The sequence below is a fragment of the Procambarus clarkii genome, chromosome 81 (assembly GCF_040958095.1).
Source record: "Procambarus clarkii isolate CNS0578487 chromosome 81, FALCON_Pclarkii_2.0, whole genome shotgun sequence".
NCBI classification, from domain to species: domain Eukaryota; kingdom Metazoa; phylum Arthropoda; class Malacostraca; order Decapoda; family Cambaridae; genus Procambarus; species Procambarus clarkii.
The window spans coordinates 21,305,702-21,323,468 of record NC_091230.1 but is presented as its reverse complement, the minus strand read 5'-3'; the positions used below and the strand labels follow the sequence as shown (position 1 = coordinate 21,323,468).

General features: G+C 37.3%; 1 protein-coding gene across 1 annotated transcript; it reads left to right on the top strand.

Moving 5' to 3' along the window:
- The first annotated feature begins 163 nt into the window (after nucleotides 1-163).
- LOC123772979 (E3 ubiquitin-protein ligase RNF25) lies at nucleotides 164-16,205 on the top strand. Its single transcript, XM_045766417.2, has 8 exons — nucleotides 164-334; nucleotides 2,656-2,724; nucleotides 4,498-4,632; nucleotides 6,272-6,377; nucleotides 7,098-7,231; nucleotides 8,084-8,204; nucleotides 9,919-10,110; nucleotides 11,272-16,205. The coding sequence occupies exons 1-8, from the start codon at nucleotides 315-317 to the stop codon at nucleotides 11,875-11,877; spliced, it is 1,383 nt and encodes a 460-aa protein (XP_045622373.1). The 5' UTR covers nucleotides 164-314; the 3' UTR covers nucleotides 11,878-16,205.
- The last annotated feature ends 1,562 nt before the right edge of the window (nucleotides 16,206-17,767 follow it).

Below are 17,767 nucleotides of genomic sequence, written 5' to 3'. Positions count from 1 at the left end.
TTATCCAAATAAACGGTACCATATGAGAGCCTAAGTTTTAATTTTCTAGATTTATTTATTTTGTGTATACTACCTTCGAAATTACCCACATGACAGCTGGGCTTACTGAGGCGGCCAATGGCAATACAGTTTGGAATAAGGCAGGCTTTCATTGGTTCATTGTGAGGGAGGTTGAGCTAGCGTGCGAGGCGGCGGGGGCGCCCAAAGCTGCACCGTCTGCACAGAGAGAGACAGACAAGGAGGACCAGTGAAAGACTGCCATTATCGCCGCCGCTTCTCACCAGAACCTCTTTAAACAACCCCGCCGCGTCCCAATGGCTACGAACAATGAGGCGTGAGTACCTGGTGGCCGGGGTGTGGGGCTGGCGGCCCTGGTGAAGACTGGGGCTGCAGTGTTACACAGGAGGAGGAAGTTGGCGCAGGAACAGATTCGTAAACAAATTTTCTCATTTGGTACTTGCTTAGCTAAATGAATTGTGGGCTTCAGTCCCTGAGCCCATTATGTGCCTCTGTAACCCTTTCCACTACCGCCCACAAAATTGGTATGGAGTGCATAATAAATGAACTAAAACTCATCTGGTAACAAATGCATCAAGCATCATCGCTGGAGATGAATAGAGCCTAAATTTCTTTGTGCAACGTGATGGCCTGGCCCACAGGCACTGGTTTTTTTTTATTTTTGTAGGAAAATAGGATAGGAATATCCCGTGTATTGACTTCAGGTATCAGTCAGTAAAGTGGCTGTCAGGCTCTGGGAGCATCCTTACACCTATATTTGGCTGTATATGATCTATTGTATTAGAATATTAGAAGCAGTTGTACACCAGTACAACAGATTATAAAACAACAGATCAAGCTAAAAAGAAAAGCCCAAACAGCTTACAAAGCAAAGATTGCCAGAGATGTAAACTTCAGTTCTAAAGCAGCTTAAAGCTAAAGGATTCTTCAAATGATATAAAGCAAAAGGTCCTGGGGGTGGGGTGGGTTGGGGGGGGGGGGTAGATTCTCACAGTAGGACATAGATGTTTGGACACTTTTTTTCCTTTCATTTGAAGACATTGTTCACCTTGCAGTGAATAGGTACCCTGAAGTTAGGCAACTGTTTTGGGTTGCATCTTTGGCAAGGTCAGCGGGGTGCCTAGAGGGACCTTGATAAGTCTGTTAGGCTTCCTGTCCCCCAACAATTACAAAACTGTAAATGAAGAAACTTAATCATATCAATCTTGACAAAGGAATATCTTGGTTATCTTGAGATGATTTCGGGGCTTTAGTGTCCCCGCGGCCCGGTCCTCGACCAGGCCTCCACCCCCAGGAAGCAGCCCATGACAGCTGACTAACACCCAGGTACCTATTTTACTGCTAGGTAACAGGGGCATAAGGTGAAAGAAACTCTGCCCATTGTTTCTCGCCGGCGCCCGGGATCGAACCCGGGACCACAGGATCACAAGTCCAGTGTGCTGTCCGCTTGGCCGACCGGCTCCCATAAGGAAGACTGAAAATTTACCAAGTGTAGTGACAATATACCAAGATACTGATGAAAATACTGTGAAACATTCAGGTTACCAAAAATTATGTAACTAAACAGATTGAGAGGTTTAAATCAAATAAATCTGGTCTTGTTGACCAGAAAGTCCAAAAAGACTGCCAGCACTGTACTAATATGAATATACAGTACAGTAATTATATTTTACACAGCAAAATATTGTATATATAAAGTACTACTGTAATAAATAAATGACCAGAAACATCAAGTGTGTTTAAGGTGGTATCTAGTGAGCACAGATATTTTTTATTTTTTTTTTACCTAAATTGCAAGTTTTTAGGCCTACTACCATGACAGTGTGAATTTTATGGAAATATTTGCAGGAACCATCAGATTTCTCGAAGGATGATTATATATTTGTTTATTAAAACATTTAAAATAGTGGCAACCAGAAATAGGCTTTTATAAAAAAAGTAAGATTATACTTTTGGGAATGCATTACCTTTTGAACTCATTATTACACTACAAATTTGTCTTTTTCCTGTGATAATAGTAGATAATATAACATTAGAAATGAAGTTAGTAATATAAAATAGCAAGGAAGTGCTTGTGAAGCTAGTGAAGAGAATGGTGTTTTGCCTCTGGTAAGATATGTTCTAGGAAGGCAGCGGAGAGTGCCAAATATAAATAATTGGACGATTCTATGCAATGAACATCGCAGGTTCGGTCTCCAATGGAACAAGCAATTCTGCACCGTTCCCTAACTCCACCCTTATGTCCTGGCATTTAATCTCTCCAAGTGTTATATGTATACTCATACTACCTAAGTGATTTCTCTCCTAAAAATTACTTTTCCTCTTTAATGTGTAACTAGTCATTGATCATCTTTTTGGGTATATGCCCACACACAGTTCCCAAGATTATGAAAAGTATTTCTTTGTTGTGAATAATCCTTATATTTCTTCCAATTGTCTTTATTTCTAATATCAAAAATAGTCTAGCTAGGTTCTTTGTGATAACAGGTTATATTTATCACTGTCCATCGTTCAGTATTAATAAATACAGTCTTGCTTGCAAACATTTGAAAGGCTAACCATATTTCTAACTGTAAATGTTCGTTTGAAACAAACTTTTGTCATCAAGAGACCTAAGTATTTTGTTTTACCTTTCAGAATTTTGGAAGAAATTGAAGCACTGCAGGCAATCATGTTGGATGAAGTAAGAGTATTGTATGGAGATGGGTAAGTGGAAGATACATATGTAATTTAAGGCATTTATGGTAATTGTTTTCTTGTTGCCATACAAAATGTCAAATTTGCCTTTTTCAATTACAGTACATTTCAGTCAAATCTATTTTGTATACCAGTATTTTATTTAATGGGTGGTCCCATGCATAGCTTAGCCATATATATATACAGAATTGTACATATACACTCTACCTGTAGTTGCTTTTAACATAAGACTAAGGACATGCACGTTGGGGAGCATAAACACAATCGTGAAGGGTAATGAAATAACAAAGTACAGTACTAAGCATGGCCCCCTGTGGAACAATCAAGTCGAAAGGAAAACTAGCCTCACTTTTCTCAAAAAACAATGGTGGTCTTGCAGTGGAGTACTTGAGTGTTTGGTATCAGGCACATAAGTAAGGCAAGCAAACAGGTTGAACCCTTTGGTGACCTGAGCTGTCATTTGCAGGCGATGAGTCACAATAACGTGGCTAAGGTAAGTTGACCAGACCACACACTAGAAGGTGAAGGGACGACGATGTTTCGGTCTGTCCTGGACCATACTCAAGTCAAAACGTCGTCGTCCCTTCACCTTCTAGTGTGTGGTCTGATCAACTGAGCTGTCATTTGTTGGTGCTCGTGGATACTAAAACATAGTTTGTTGACATTAGGAATACATTTGCTTATCTTATTTCCATCTTTTCTCTTGTCATCAAGATATACAGTTTGTTTTGCTTTGCCTGTGGATTACCTTCTGGATGGGTTTACTATATTTTAAGGTTTATCTCTGATCTCTGTGCTTCCCCTTGCTTCTTTGAGCACAGTGAGGCTCTGCTCATATTTTGGTTTTATTGGTTTTATTTTGGCTTTGGTTGTTCAGTAGCCTGCCTGAACAGGTCCAGAGACTATATAGTTTTGTGGATGTGTATGGTATCAGAGCCAATGCAATGGGGAGTTTGAAACTAGCCAGAAAAGGGTATTTCATTACATTAAATTTACATTTTCCTCTTTTTTTCCCCCTATTTTGCCTTCAAGTATATATTATTGCATTTAAAATTACTTATTTATATATCATCATCATCATCATAATCTTGTGTGCTGTACAACAAAGAAATCGCACTAATGTGATGTATCAATGATTTTCTCAGATGCATCACATTAATGTGATTTCTTTGTGCATTTGAGAAGTGTTGGGGGTAGAACTCCTATATGACAGCCAGAGTGCCATGCAGGCAATGATTGAAACCCTCACATGGATTCATTGAAAGCCTCAGAACCCCTGCCTAGAGGATTCAACTGAATCCCAGATTTCATTGCTTTTGAACATGTTGTGGTCTAAGGTGTGTGCTTGGGAGTACCCAGTGTGCACGTTCAAATTCTTATGAAGATGTTTATTATTATTATTGATTATTACTATTTATTATTATTATTGTTATTTTGTTTATATGTGCAATGATACATTGTTATAATTTTAGGTCATTTGTTTACATATCTTTTATTAATAGCAAAACTTGTGAAACTGTAGGTCGACTTGAAACCTAGGTAGAACAGAGTAGGTTCACTTCCAGTTAGTCCATTAAGTGATGTGGCAGTGTTATTGTTCTGTGTTACTCATCTAGATGGGTAGGCTTAGTTGTGCTTAAAAAAAAAGAGAAATTAGAATTTTGGAATAAGAAGAGTTTACTCTAGGAGTACCATATATATAAATTTGTAGATATTTTTTTTAAGATATCACAAAGTTATTATTAGAAGCAGTGCAGTATTTTGATAGTTGTCTAACTTTAGAGGTGTGCCAAATGGTGTGGAGGTTGTGGTAGTACCGGCTACGGCCCAGAACATTGAAGAGCAGCATGTGAGAGTGACCTTGGTGTTGTCGCTGCCCCCAGAGTATCCCGACACCACACCCTTCATTATACTCAGGTAAGAATAATTCTGGTAGAGTATTTCTTATCACTAATTATATATGTGATATTTATTAATATTGTTAATGAGAAGGTATTGTGGACATTACTGGATTATTTTACATTAATATATTATGAGAGTTATCCATTACATTAACCATGTTGGCCACACTATAGAACAGGATAAACTGATAAAAACTGGAACCTGTCTAAAAAGATATTTTATTCACTACATGACATGTCTATCAAACCCCTTCATGCCTATTGCAATATTGAAAATATGAAATCTCTTCATTATGTCAGTAACAATAGTGTTTGTGTTGACTTAGGAGGCTTAAATGTACTGTCAAAATATGATAAGCATGTTTCCTGTAGATCAGAAAAAATATGCAGTTATACAAGTTAAGAATTGTGTACCAGGCAGCCAGCTACTCTTTGACATTAACTTAACTGCTATTAGGTTTGTAGATATTTCCTTAGCTTAAATTTACCTAAACTATTTAATTGAAATAAAGATAAATAGAAGAAAAAAGAACTTACTAATGATAAAATAATGAATAATATTGGTATATTCACACCATGTTTGTATGGTGCTTTGTGTAGGGAAGGAGAGGGGAGAGTATTGTCATTCATTCACTCATCACTCAGGAGCTGGTCGGCCGAGCGAACAGCACGCTGGACTTGTGATCCTGTGGTCCTGGGTTCGATCCCGGGCACCGGCGAGAAACAATGGGCAAAGTTTCTTTCACCCTATGCCCCTGTTACCTAGCAGTAAAATAGGTACCTGGGTGTTAGTCAGCTGTCACGGGCTGCTTCCTGGGGGTTGAGGCCTGGTCGAGGACCGGGCTGCGGGGACACTAAAAAGCCCCGAATTCATCTCAAGATAACCTCAAGATTATCTTTAACCCATAGTCCCTACTTTTATCATGTGGCACAACATCAATCCATAGGAAGAAGCTAAATGATTATAATGAAAAAGTTATCAATATTACAAAAGTAGAAGTCCATTGGTTACTTTATTCACATTACATAGCAATGCAGATTAATAAGTGCCACCACACCAGCATTGTCTTTGTCTGCCGCTGTTATTTACATTTGTTTTTAAATCGCAACAGATGTAAGCAATAGCAATGCCTTTCCCACTCCCTTCCATTAAGTAACATAACACTCATTCATAGCATAATTATACTGATATTATTTCATTTTTTACGTTGATACCCTGTTCTGTTTTCTGTCCATTGGTAGCTGAATAGCTAGAGCTGTCATAAGTGCCAGTAACTGTATCTTTGTGTGGGTATATTTGTCTGTCAACCAATCCAGCAGATCGAACGACATACTGTTCTCATTTTATTAATGTATTAAATGCTAAATACTTTTACAAATTTCATTTTGAATAGAGATGCCAGCTACTGTACTGCAACCTGAATACAGTACTTTTATTTGTTTTCCAAAGTAGTACAGTACTGTTCTACTGTACTGTATAATAAATTATAGTAACCAGCTAATTTATCTAGTAGGGGGCCCAAAATCCATACAAAGTTGAATTTATGGGATTCATCAGGCTCAATCACATAGACAGTAATATATTAGTATTGTATTTACTTTATTTGAAGTTATGTTAGCACAGGTATAGTGCACTATATATTGTACAATTTCAGGAATCCACGTGGTGTGGATGATTATGTTTTGGAGAAGATCAAGCAAGAAAGTCAGCAGAAGTGTGAAGAGTATTTAGGTTGTCCCGTAATTTATGAACTGATTGAGGTAAGTTGAATGTAAATTAAGGTGCTAAATTGATTAATTTAGTGAATTAAATGATCTTCATTGGGTGGTATGACGTGAAGATTTCTGTCATTTGTATTTAGAAGTGCCAGTTGGGGGTTAGATCTGTTTCTTCCCCTGGTGTTAATAATCCCCTGTTGTTCTTCCCCTGGTGTTCATAATCCCTTGTTGTTCTTCCACCTGGTGTTAATAATCCCCTGTTGTTCTTCCCCTGGTGTTAATAACCCCCTGTTGTTCTTCCCCTGGTGTTAATAACTCCCTGTTGTTCTTCCCCTGGTGTTAATAATCTCCTGTTGTTCTTTCCCTGGTGTCCCCTCTTAGTTTGGCAGTTCAGAATTTCTTGAGAACATTTTGATCATGTTGGTAAGATAATGGTCAAGTTGTTTGTGTGTTGAGTATGAAAGGTCTAAATGAACAGGAATATTTTAACTTATTTATTGGATTTGCAGAATAAGTTTTAACGGAATTGCCTATGGAAGTGCATAATTTTGGGAAGTATGTTTTGTACTATGCACTGTATAAGCTGTCCAGTATTATACTTAACATAGAGAAATTAATACTTGTATACTGTACTGCTGTTGGTGTTTTTAATGAATTTAATCACTTGATTTGGTGGGATATAACCTAACTATAGGTAAATGAACCATTAATTGCCAGTTTATTTTACATAATAATATATATATTAATTATGTATCCCCCAAGGTTGTTCGTGAGAATTTGACTGCTAACAACACGCCCAGCTGCCCATGTGCCATCTGCCTCCATCATTTCACCGATACTGATATTTTCACAAAGACTCCGTGCTTCCACTATTTCCATTCATATTGTCTGGGCAGGTATGTGATTTTTGTGTTCACTCTTGATGACGTGAAGAATTGTGTAGTGGTCAACAGAGCAGCAAAAGTGTCAGAGTGGACTGAAGAGGTGTAGGGGATAACATTTTCAGGATTTTCCACAAATATAGGTAAAATTTGTTGGCGTGATGCATGGACATGGCGTGGCATCTGAAATATGTGTGTTGTTGAAGCAGATTTGTCTCATAAGGAGTCTTCACAGACATAATGAGCATAGAAAACTTACCAACCTCAGCATTACATAGTGGAGGCTAAAATATTGTGTATAGTATTGTCACATTGAAAGCAATTGTGGGTTACCTAGATATCAGTTATATATTGACTCAACTTGGAGAACTGAGAAGTAAAAACAGTGCATTGATAACTACAATGGTGGTTCACTTAAAATATAATTAGTAATTCAGGAGGAGTGTGCATCTTGGCTCAAATGATTTAGTGTAAGAAAGAAGCTTAAGAAGGAAAACTAGATAGTTGGAAAACAAATATATGCAACTTATAAATCAAATGCATAAATATAAAGCAAGAAGTATTGAATATTAGACATTTGATGTTTTAATTTTTATTAGCATATTGACTACATATTCCTGTTCTATTATGCCTTAAACTTCATGCATAATATGCATGTTATACATTGACCATTATTCCCTTTGTGTGTTGTTGTTTTAGCCACTTTTCAGCACTTTCATAAGGTGTGGAAAGAGAGAGGGAGGTCTAAGCCTGCTGACAGGTTTCAGAAGTTATCTAAAGTATTGACTGAAATTTTACTGATACATTCCTGCAAACCTAGGCAATAAAACTTAATACCCATTTTAATACTACACTTTTTCTTGATAGATATGTAGCGAACTGCGAGGAAGAAGCTGCAGCAGAGGAGGAAGAACCTCAACCAGCCTGGATGGCCAGAGAGAAGAAACAGATGATGTGTCCAGTGTGTCGGGATCCAATTCAAATTGAGGTACTGTACATGGATACATTACATGTTCAGCAACTGTCATAATCTTGAGCTGTGGCAAATCTTTCCTGGAGGATCAAGGCTATCCACTGATCTTCACATCTAGAGATTTTGAGCTGGTTGTACTGTCACCTTTATGGGGACCTGGTTGTGGATCTCTTAATATCATATTTGTCTTTCCTGGTGCCAGTATGAGGGGGTTTAGCAGTCTTTCCAGCTTTTTGTTGATAGAGCTCCTCTCACTTGCTTTTGGGATGGATGCTTATTCTCCCCTATTGCTCAAGTTATCCAGGGCTTCCAACTTTTCCTGACCCCAGTTCCTTTTGGGCCTGTTTACACATTGGATTAGGCACTTTCCTTTTTGTCCTTGTCCTCCCCCCCCTCCCCTCAGTGGAAGATTTAATTTTCAAATTTGCTTCTTGTTGGTTCTGGCCTCTAGTAGTTTTGTTAGCTAACTTAATGCTGTTTGTCACAAAAAGGGGCTTTGCTCTTTTCATCCTGGGGACCACTTTCTCCATCTATCACCATAATTGTCCTTTTATGCCAAGATTTTTTTCTTTTTTTCTGGGTCCTTTGGTACTTGGACGCTTCATTTGTCTGAATGGAGGTACTACAGTCCTCTGTCCTGTAGGTGAATTATAGCATTACAGTATTTGCCAGGCTTTCTATGATTATCTGTTGGGTTTGGGGTTTCAGTGGTCTAGTAGTGTTGGCTGCATGTTATCTTCAGGATATTTGGGCACCTTTTCAGTTGTTGAGTGATTTGTTTTTATCTGAGCTCTGATTTTCTAGTCATCTCACCTCACTGATCAACCCTACATCTTTAGATTCCTTTTTTTTTTTTTTTTAGCCAAAAACCAGTTTTCCTGGTCTTCCAATTTTTACCAATGGGATGCTACCAAGGGCCAGTCCATCAATTATGAGCTGGCTTTTTCTGTTTTTTTTTTTCTCAGTAGCTCCCTGTAACTGCCCTCTTTTCTTGGTGAGGCTTGGGGCTCTCACGCGCGAACTGGATGGACAGGTGGAACCCCACATTCCATATTTTTTATATGATACCTGTCTATTACTTAATGTAAGTAATGATGTTGCCCCTCCCACCTTCTGCCAGCTTCACTGCACAATAAAATCTCAATAGTGTATGAGAAAATATTGACACTGGTTAACTCTCATCTCTGCTCTTCCAAACTCCATGTAGTTGCCATAGAACTTTGGTTAAAATTAATTGGTCATATTTTTTGGTGCTTAATTATAGGCACAAAAAAATCCTTATTTATGTATTGTGTAAATATTCATGAACATATATTACAGCACTTATAATAAAAATCTGTAAATTTTGGTTTATACACACAGCAAAAAAATAGCAAATTTTCAGATCACTTTGTTAGGTCCAGGACAATAGGACCTGAATTTTGGCATATACAGTAATAGACCAGCTAATAAAGGATTTGCTGACTTTATGGTTAGGGTTTGATATACTGTACTGGAAAGCTTCATGCAATGCCAGTTAAAGACAAAATTATCATTGCTTCTGTTATACTTTGCATGTATTACAAATAAATTGTCTAATTGGTATCTTTTTTTTTCATAGTGCATTTTGGCCATTTAGGGTTTGAATTTGCTTGTGCAAGTGTTTTGGCCATGGTCAGGCTGATTCATTGATGATAGAGAATCGAGATGTACTGGCAAACGTTATTGTTCATACTTTGTGTCTTTACAGCTCAATTGTAGTGAGCTGTTGCTCGCACCTCCCCCTGAGGAAGAAGAGAGCACTGCTGAATTTCGAGCAGACAGTCCCGAGTTGATAGCCCTTCAGCAGCGGATGGCTCAACTTTACATACAGCAGAAAGAAAAGGGAGGAATAATTGATTTAGAGGAAGAGAAGAATAAATTTTTACTTTCCTCAAATAGGGCAAGTATTAATTTTGTTTTGCAAATTGGCTGTTGTACTTCATTTTAAAACTCGCCAACTTAACAATTTCGTCCAGCAGCGATGCATCTGTGTCAATAAATAAATTGACGGATGTCCGCTGGTGACGCATGTTGTGTCAAGAATTAAAATATTTGTTAAAATTATATTTTTTATCCTATCATTATGGGACTAGTTTTAAAATGCATGTCTTTAGATTGCAAACAATCTTATACCATAATGAACAACATAGCACGACAGTTGAGGTCAAAACACTGGAAAGATTATAAATACAGTACTTGTGGTGATGAGCATACAAAATTAAAATACTTGTTAAAATTACATTTACTGTTCGATTATCACGGTACTAGTTTTACAATGCGCGCCTTTAGATTGCGAACAATTTGATACCAAAATGAACGACATAGCTCGAAAATTGAGGTCGGAACACTGGAAAGAGTACATATGTTATTGTGGGTGCGAGCTCCCAGGAAATACCAGGCCCACCTTGGGGTGGGTCGGAGCGCACGCGCCGGGTGTACGAAAATGTTAACATGCAAATACAATAGTGCTATTAATGCACTATATTAGTCTTTTATCGAAGAAAGTTTCCTGGATAATGGCTGATAGAGGAAGTGTACTGGTGATACACCAGTGCCTAGACATCACCTCATTTACTGGCTCATACTTGAGTAATTATACCTCTTGTGCTTTAAAAGGCATCAAATCAGGCAAGCTAAGGTAATTCCATCATTTAAAAAGCAGTGTTTCTTATATTATTATTGTCACAAAAATTGGGTTTTAGTTGTTGATTATTGGTTGCCCAGGAATGCATTTCCCATTTATAGCATTGAACCTATTGAAAATCTGGTTCCGAGTAAGGAATAGCCGACTTAAGAATGCCTTTTGATAACGTGTTACATTTGTACCTCGGGGAATGCCTGTAATGCCCAAATTTAAAATTGATAGGCTCATTCTACTGTATTTGACAAGTGGTTACTGAGTAATGTAAAATTGATAGATTGCTCAATTTATGAGCACTTGAGATAAATCTGAGGAGTAGAGGAACTCTCTAACCTGTGACAAGTAGCCTTTTACTTTATAATGTGTGATTAATTTTGATTAATTTTGTTTCAAAGTTTCATACCAATTTATTTGTTACAGGCTGATTCTTGTGAAGTGCTGGAAGACGGGGTTGAAGATGTTGCTAAAATGAGCAGTCCAGATTCTCCTGTAGAGCCACGTCCAGTAGAACCCACCATTCCTCCTAGTAGGAGAGACAGCCGTTCAATGCATCAGAGATCACAAGGACAAAAGTCACAAGGCGGCTATGGCCGTCAGTCTTGGAGAACAGATCTGGCAGGTGATGGTAGGCATTGGTCCGGAAATCGTGGTGGACGGGGTACGAGTGGTAGCCGTGGTAGAGGAGGAAATGGTCGTTTTGTATATCATACTTCATCCAGGATTATCTCTGAGCCACAGGGATACAACTCTACGGACTATAAAACCTCATGCGTAATTGATAATGGGTATGGAACCAAAGCTCATGGAAAACGTGAGGGCAGCTCTTATGAAAATGGCAGTCTTTATAATGGGGACAATCGATCTGGAAGTAATGAAATTGGCAATGGTGCAGGGGGAGTATGCAGAAAAGGCCCCAAAAGTTCTGGAAATCGACAGAGATATGGTCCTGGAAGAGGTAGGGGACGTGGGGCACCCCCAGGCTTTGCCCCATCATCATTCCGTCACTCTGCTCAAGACTGGAGTTGACGATTGTGGCTTGCAGGGTTACGTCCACCCTGTCTCTTCTTTACTTTCTGTCTTCTCATCTATCTACTAAGTATTATAATTGTGACTTCTTTAACCCTAAAGTATTCAGCTTATTTAACTTTCCAAAAAATTAAATGTTATAGAAATAGTTTTAATGACACCTTTATGCTTGTTCATTCTAGATCAGTAGAAGAATGTGTTAAATGTGCATATGTGTCATACATCCTTACGTTCTCCTTACTTCTCAAAAATCTGTGTTTAAGATACATAAATAGCAATATCTCATCACAATACATAAGATACTCATCTGACTTTAGAATACAAGGTAAGTTTTCCATACTTGTGCTATATCTGCAACTTTGACAGGAGAATGTCATTCAGCATACTTCCCTTTATGGTAAAGATCCGAGTACCTTGAAAGTTGAAGAAACTCGTTTAATCAAAGTCACTCATAAAACAATATCGGTGATACGGACTTCCTGTCAAGAAATTGTAGACCGTAGCATAATGAATAGACATTTATATATTACGTTATATTTTAGATATTGGTTTCTATTTGATTTACCGAAAAACTTTATTTTTTATAAGCACAAAATATTTACTTTTTATAATAGGTTATTTATCAGATGATCAAGTGTTGGCTGTATAATTGTCAGTTTATTTATGAACTTTCTGTATTGCATTTGTAATTGGCAACAATTACTAGTAATACCTAACAATAAAGTACATGCCCTTAATTTTGGAGTGAGTGCCTGATGAATGCAGTTTTTCAAGGGTTTGATGTGATAAGAGAGCTGACTACCGATTGTTGAGTCGCGTACATGTTTGTTAAATAATATAGAACTGTCATCTGAATTAAGGCGTATTCATAGAAATTTATACTAAAATAAGTAAGGAGTAAGCAATGTCTTTGTATTTATATTTTTGTTAGTATTAATGTACAGTAAGTCATTGCATTGAAAAAGAGGTTGGCAGATGCAGAAATCATCAGGTTAATCCTCTTATAGTCAGCTATGTAGTATTAGGAAAGTTTGGGGTTAATGAAACAACAATACACTAGCAGTTTCAATCTTCTGTTTAAATTATTGTACAACGTGATCAGAGTTTTGTACTGCATTAAATCTTTGTAATGAAAGATTTGACATGTGCCGAGTGCAATAATTGGTACTGGTCATCCATTGTTATTTACCATTTATTTTGTCTTCTGTAGGATTTTCGACAAGTCCTACGGAAGTTACAGCAAGTTTTTATGGCCTAGATGTACCTGAAGTTGAGCTCACTTGGTTGAAGGTTATTGTATTCTATAATCATTGGAGCACGATGTTTTTTCATGTAAAATCATAAGTATTGACCTTGCATATCTATTAAATTTTTATAGCAACCGAGTACAAAAACACTATTATTGTGTTCCCGCAGTATTTTTGCAGAGCAACAAAATTATTTCCTAAAGTTGGTTCCTACAATTCTCCATTTATGCCTTGTATTTTAGCTATTCTTGTGTAGTAAAGATAGTGAAGGAGCACCCAAAGCTCTGACTTTAGACTTTTACGTGCTGGCTTGCTTGTCATAGGAAAATCGATCTCTGCTTTGTTGACAACAGAAACGAAATTATGTGGAAAGTTTCATGACTGCTTCACTATGCATGTACAAGTAATTATTTATAGAAGGCACTATGCCGGGAAGACTAGCACCGTCTATGGCACAGGTTACGTGCAGCTGGATGAATGATTATAACAATGGATATTAATTGGGGTGGTAAATATATCAAAATATAAAGCAGCAAATACAATTTTCATAAGTTTAGATAGCACTGGCTTAGAAATAGGGTTGTTGAATTATGGAACACGGTGAATAACATAGGCTTTGGGGTCGGTGAATTGTTTCAAGGTAGGTTAGGTTAGGTAGAGTTGGTGTGGATAAGTAGGTAGGAGCTGCCTCACATGGGCCAATAGCTATCTTGCCGTTTTCTTTATATTTCTCTTTGCAACTGTCATTGGGAAGATGGGCACCCACAGTCCATTCCCCAAACTGCCAGGTGAAGATGAGTGCTTGTATTGCACAAGTAATGATTATTCAAGAAATGGTACAGTTTACCCAGATTTTGGAGTGTCATTAATTATGTTATCAGTATATCCAAGTCTTCCTCCAAGTGAGCAAACTTGTGGTAACATCAGCCTTTCAGTTTTGCTTTAACTTCACTAGTCAGTCTAAGAGACTAACTGTGCTGTTCAGTTGTCATTCAGCAGTAGTGTTTATTGTACCCTTTGTCTGCTATAAACTGCTGTTTGTTTTGTTGGTGTGTGGTATTCCAAATGTTCAAATAAACATCTCTCAGAAGTGAGAGTCCAGTCATTGCCAAGCTACAGCACTTTGATTTTGGTCATAATTACATAATTAATAAGTTAGGATACAATTATAGTTTGTGATTGTTATTATAATAATTACTAGGAGGCTTACAAGGCAACATAAGTGTGATTGAAGCTCTTGCTCCTAAATGTTTAGTGGCACTGTACTCTTGTGTTCTCAGGTTTTTATTATTAAATTCATATATTATAAAACTGTTTAATTTCCTTAATGCTGTTTCTTTTTTATTGATTGCATTCATTCTACGAGAAATAATTCATTTATTTAATGGTTATTTGTCGTCTGACTTCAGTTTGTGAGCTCATATGTAATATCCATGACCATTGTCATTCATAATGTGATAATTGTATTATAAATTATTCAAGACGTAATGGAAGAAAGTTGCATTGGAAACGTTGCTAACATCATATGGCAATGTACATAAGTGATTACTACTTAATTATTTTTTGTGTGTGTACATCATATGTGCACATTCAAATGAATGTTTACATGTGAATTTCTTTGTGAACTACACCTTAACGAATACAACGTGCATTTGTACGCATACACATAGAAGCAAGCATGAATACATAAATGTGTGCGCGTGCACACACACACACATGCATGCGCACAATGTTCTTGGTATTTCTACAAAATGATTGTATGTTATCTATCCTGAATCAATATGTTGGTATCCATTTATTCAGATAAAAATACATGTAAACTATTTATTTTTTCCAAGATCAGAAAATGTCGCATAAAAGTTTTAGCATTTGTCGTCAATGCAGTTGCATTACTCCCAAGATATTCTAGAAACTCTTCTCTTATGGTACATCCTACTGTGTGAAATTTATATTGATGTCAATGTATTAATTGCCATTGCCATGAAGAAATAGTTAAACGTACCTTTAGTATGAAAAATATATGATACTTAATGACTGCCCTGATCTTTGTGTTTGTTTTATAAAGTTTCCTCATTTTCTTAATAGTATGAACACAGATTGTGTAATAACAACATACGGAAATTTACGAGTCAAGTGTAAGCATGAGACGGCATACTCTTTAACAGAGTATGAAAGTGTTGCAGTGTAGAAAAACAAGCAATAAGGGTGAAAGTTGCCTGTCTCGGTAGCTACAGGAACTTCATATACCACGAAGAGCAATATCTTTTATATACAATGAGAAAATTGCAGCCTATCCTACCAAAGTAAAAGTGAGGTACAGTAATTATAGTAGCAATGTGGACGATAGTACAAATATGTCGTGATAGACCACCAGGAAGTAGACGTTTGTATTATTGAATTTGGACAAATCAGAAACGTTTATATATTTGTTGCTAATAAAACCTAGCCTATCCTAAGCCTAATTATTACATACTGGTACGATTGACCACATAGTTACAAAAGTACTGTACTATCATTTCAGGAGGATGGGTCAGAAAATTGTGAGAACAGTATCTGAATTTTTTTTTAACTTATTTTTGTTTAATACTTCATGAAGATATTTGAAGATTTTTTATGAACTGCTGAATATTGTGTGAAAACTTTAAAAAGAAAATTTAAATTATTGGAAATAAAATATTTAGAACCTTTTATTTCTTAATCTAGGCAGCCATTTGAAACTACTGTAATAGGATTTTAGAATTACGGCTATGTCAATCTTCCATTTTATTTATTTTTATAACTTGAATTTAATTTCATATTTGCAGTTCTAAACTGGATGGCTGTCATAGGAGGAAAGGGCCATCTTAAAAAAAAAAAAAAAAAAAAAAAAAAAGATAAAAATTAGTGTTTTTCAGTAATCTGTTATTTTCTGCGAACAATTTCAACATTCTGGCCTTTGTTGTAAACGTTCAAACAAATTTGATCGTGGATAAGAACACCCAATTTGTGCAAGATCCCTGACCATTCATCATGACCATTTCTGAATATAAGGACAAAATGGGGTGTAAAATTTGTCAAATTATTAAAAGTCTATCAGTCATACATGTAGAGTGATTTTATATTTACTATCCTATATCTGTTACCTCCTTGTGGTGTGCTCTGGGTAATGTTAACATCAAACTTCAAAACTGAATTTGACAGAAACTAGAGATAAGACATCACGAACATTACTCTCATCTTATTATTACAGTAAAGAGAATTATAACATCTTATTAGTAAAGAGAAATAAACCAATTGATCTTTACAACTTGCACAATTTGCATCCAAAAACAAATAAATACTCGCCATTCTGTGTTTAATGACCTGTGTATACTGTATATATGTGTGTGTGATGGGGGTCAGGGTCGTCCCAGTGCTCTTCCTTCGTGAAGTTTGACACAGAACTCACATTAACATGATATATCAATGAGAAAATCAGTAGGAACCATAGGCCCAAACTCCTCCTCATGGCTCTTACTGATTTTCTCAGTAGTTTTAATAATAGTGAATTCAGATATTGACTGGAGGCAGAGAGAACAGAGGAATGAGAGACAGATACAAAGAGAAGAGACCTAGGGGTGTTTATAATACTTTTACTAAGCTAAACTGCTACTAATAATATGTAAAGCATTTAACTTTGGCCAACCTTGACCAGGTTATGTCCACCCCAGACCATTCCCCTTGCATATTTGGGTGAGTCTGGCTTCCAACTTTTGACAAAGAGGAAAATGGGGCAGGGGAGAAGGGACAAGACGGGTTGAATGGGGGGGGGGGGGGGGAAGAAGAGAGAAAGACTATCCCCGGCTGCGTCCAGGCCTCTCCCAATCTCCCCCTTTTCTCTCTCAACTTTGTTTCATCCCATCTACCGCGCAACTTTCTCCCGCAAGATCCTCTCTCACTCCTCTCCTCCATGTCATGCAGGAATATTTATTCGATATGCAGCACTTAAAATGATCCCCAATGTGTTTTGTGAAGGTCCGAGAATTACACACATTTTAGTTAAACCTAAGAACAACACTCTAGATGAAGCGACCTCTCTGAGCAGGAGCTGGACGGACACTTGTCAGATTATAGTTAGGGTGAAGTGCTTTATCGTACTCGCTCGCACCTGCATCCTCATTTCTTTGAATTAAAATAAAATAAAATGTTTGGTCATGTAAAAGTACATAAATAAGAGGATGAGTTACACACAGAATGTTGGATCTGGATCTGTTAGGTAAAGGGAGTGAGAAAAGTGTTAATTCGTCACACCTGGAAAGAATTTAAATTCCTCTGGCGATAGGAGGTACAAAATAAATTACAAATCGTTCATGTATATATTGTTATTATAGGAGCAACGAGGCCAACAACCGTGAGGGTTGTTTAACAAGCGCGACACAGCTCGTCCCGTGGCGGGAATCAGAGTCGCCGGACGAGGTAACGAGCGCTGGCAGAAGCAGACATTACTCACTCCTACCCCGTCGGTATGACGTCCTTACTGGTTGACGTCGACGGATGTGATCCCAGCCTTGCCCCAACTCTGTGACAGTGTAATATGTCGTTGTTTTACGTGTCTCCTGAGGATAGCACAGAGTACTGACATGAAATTAAGGAAGAGGAAATAGTCGGATGAACAGTTGGTATGT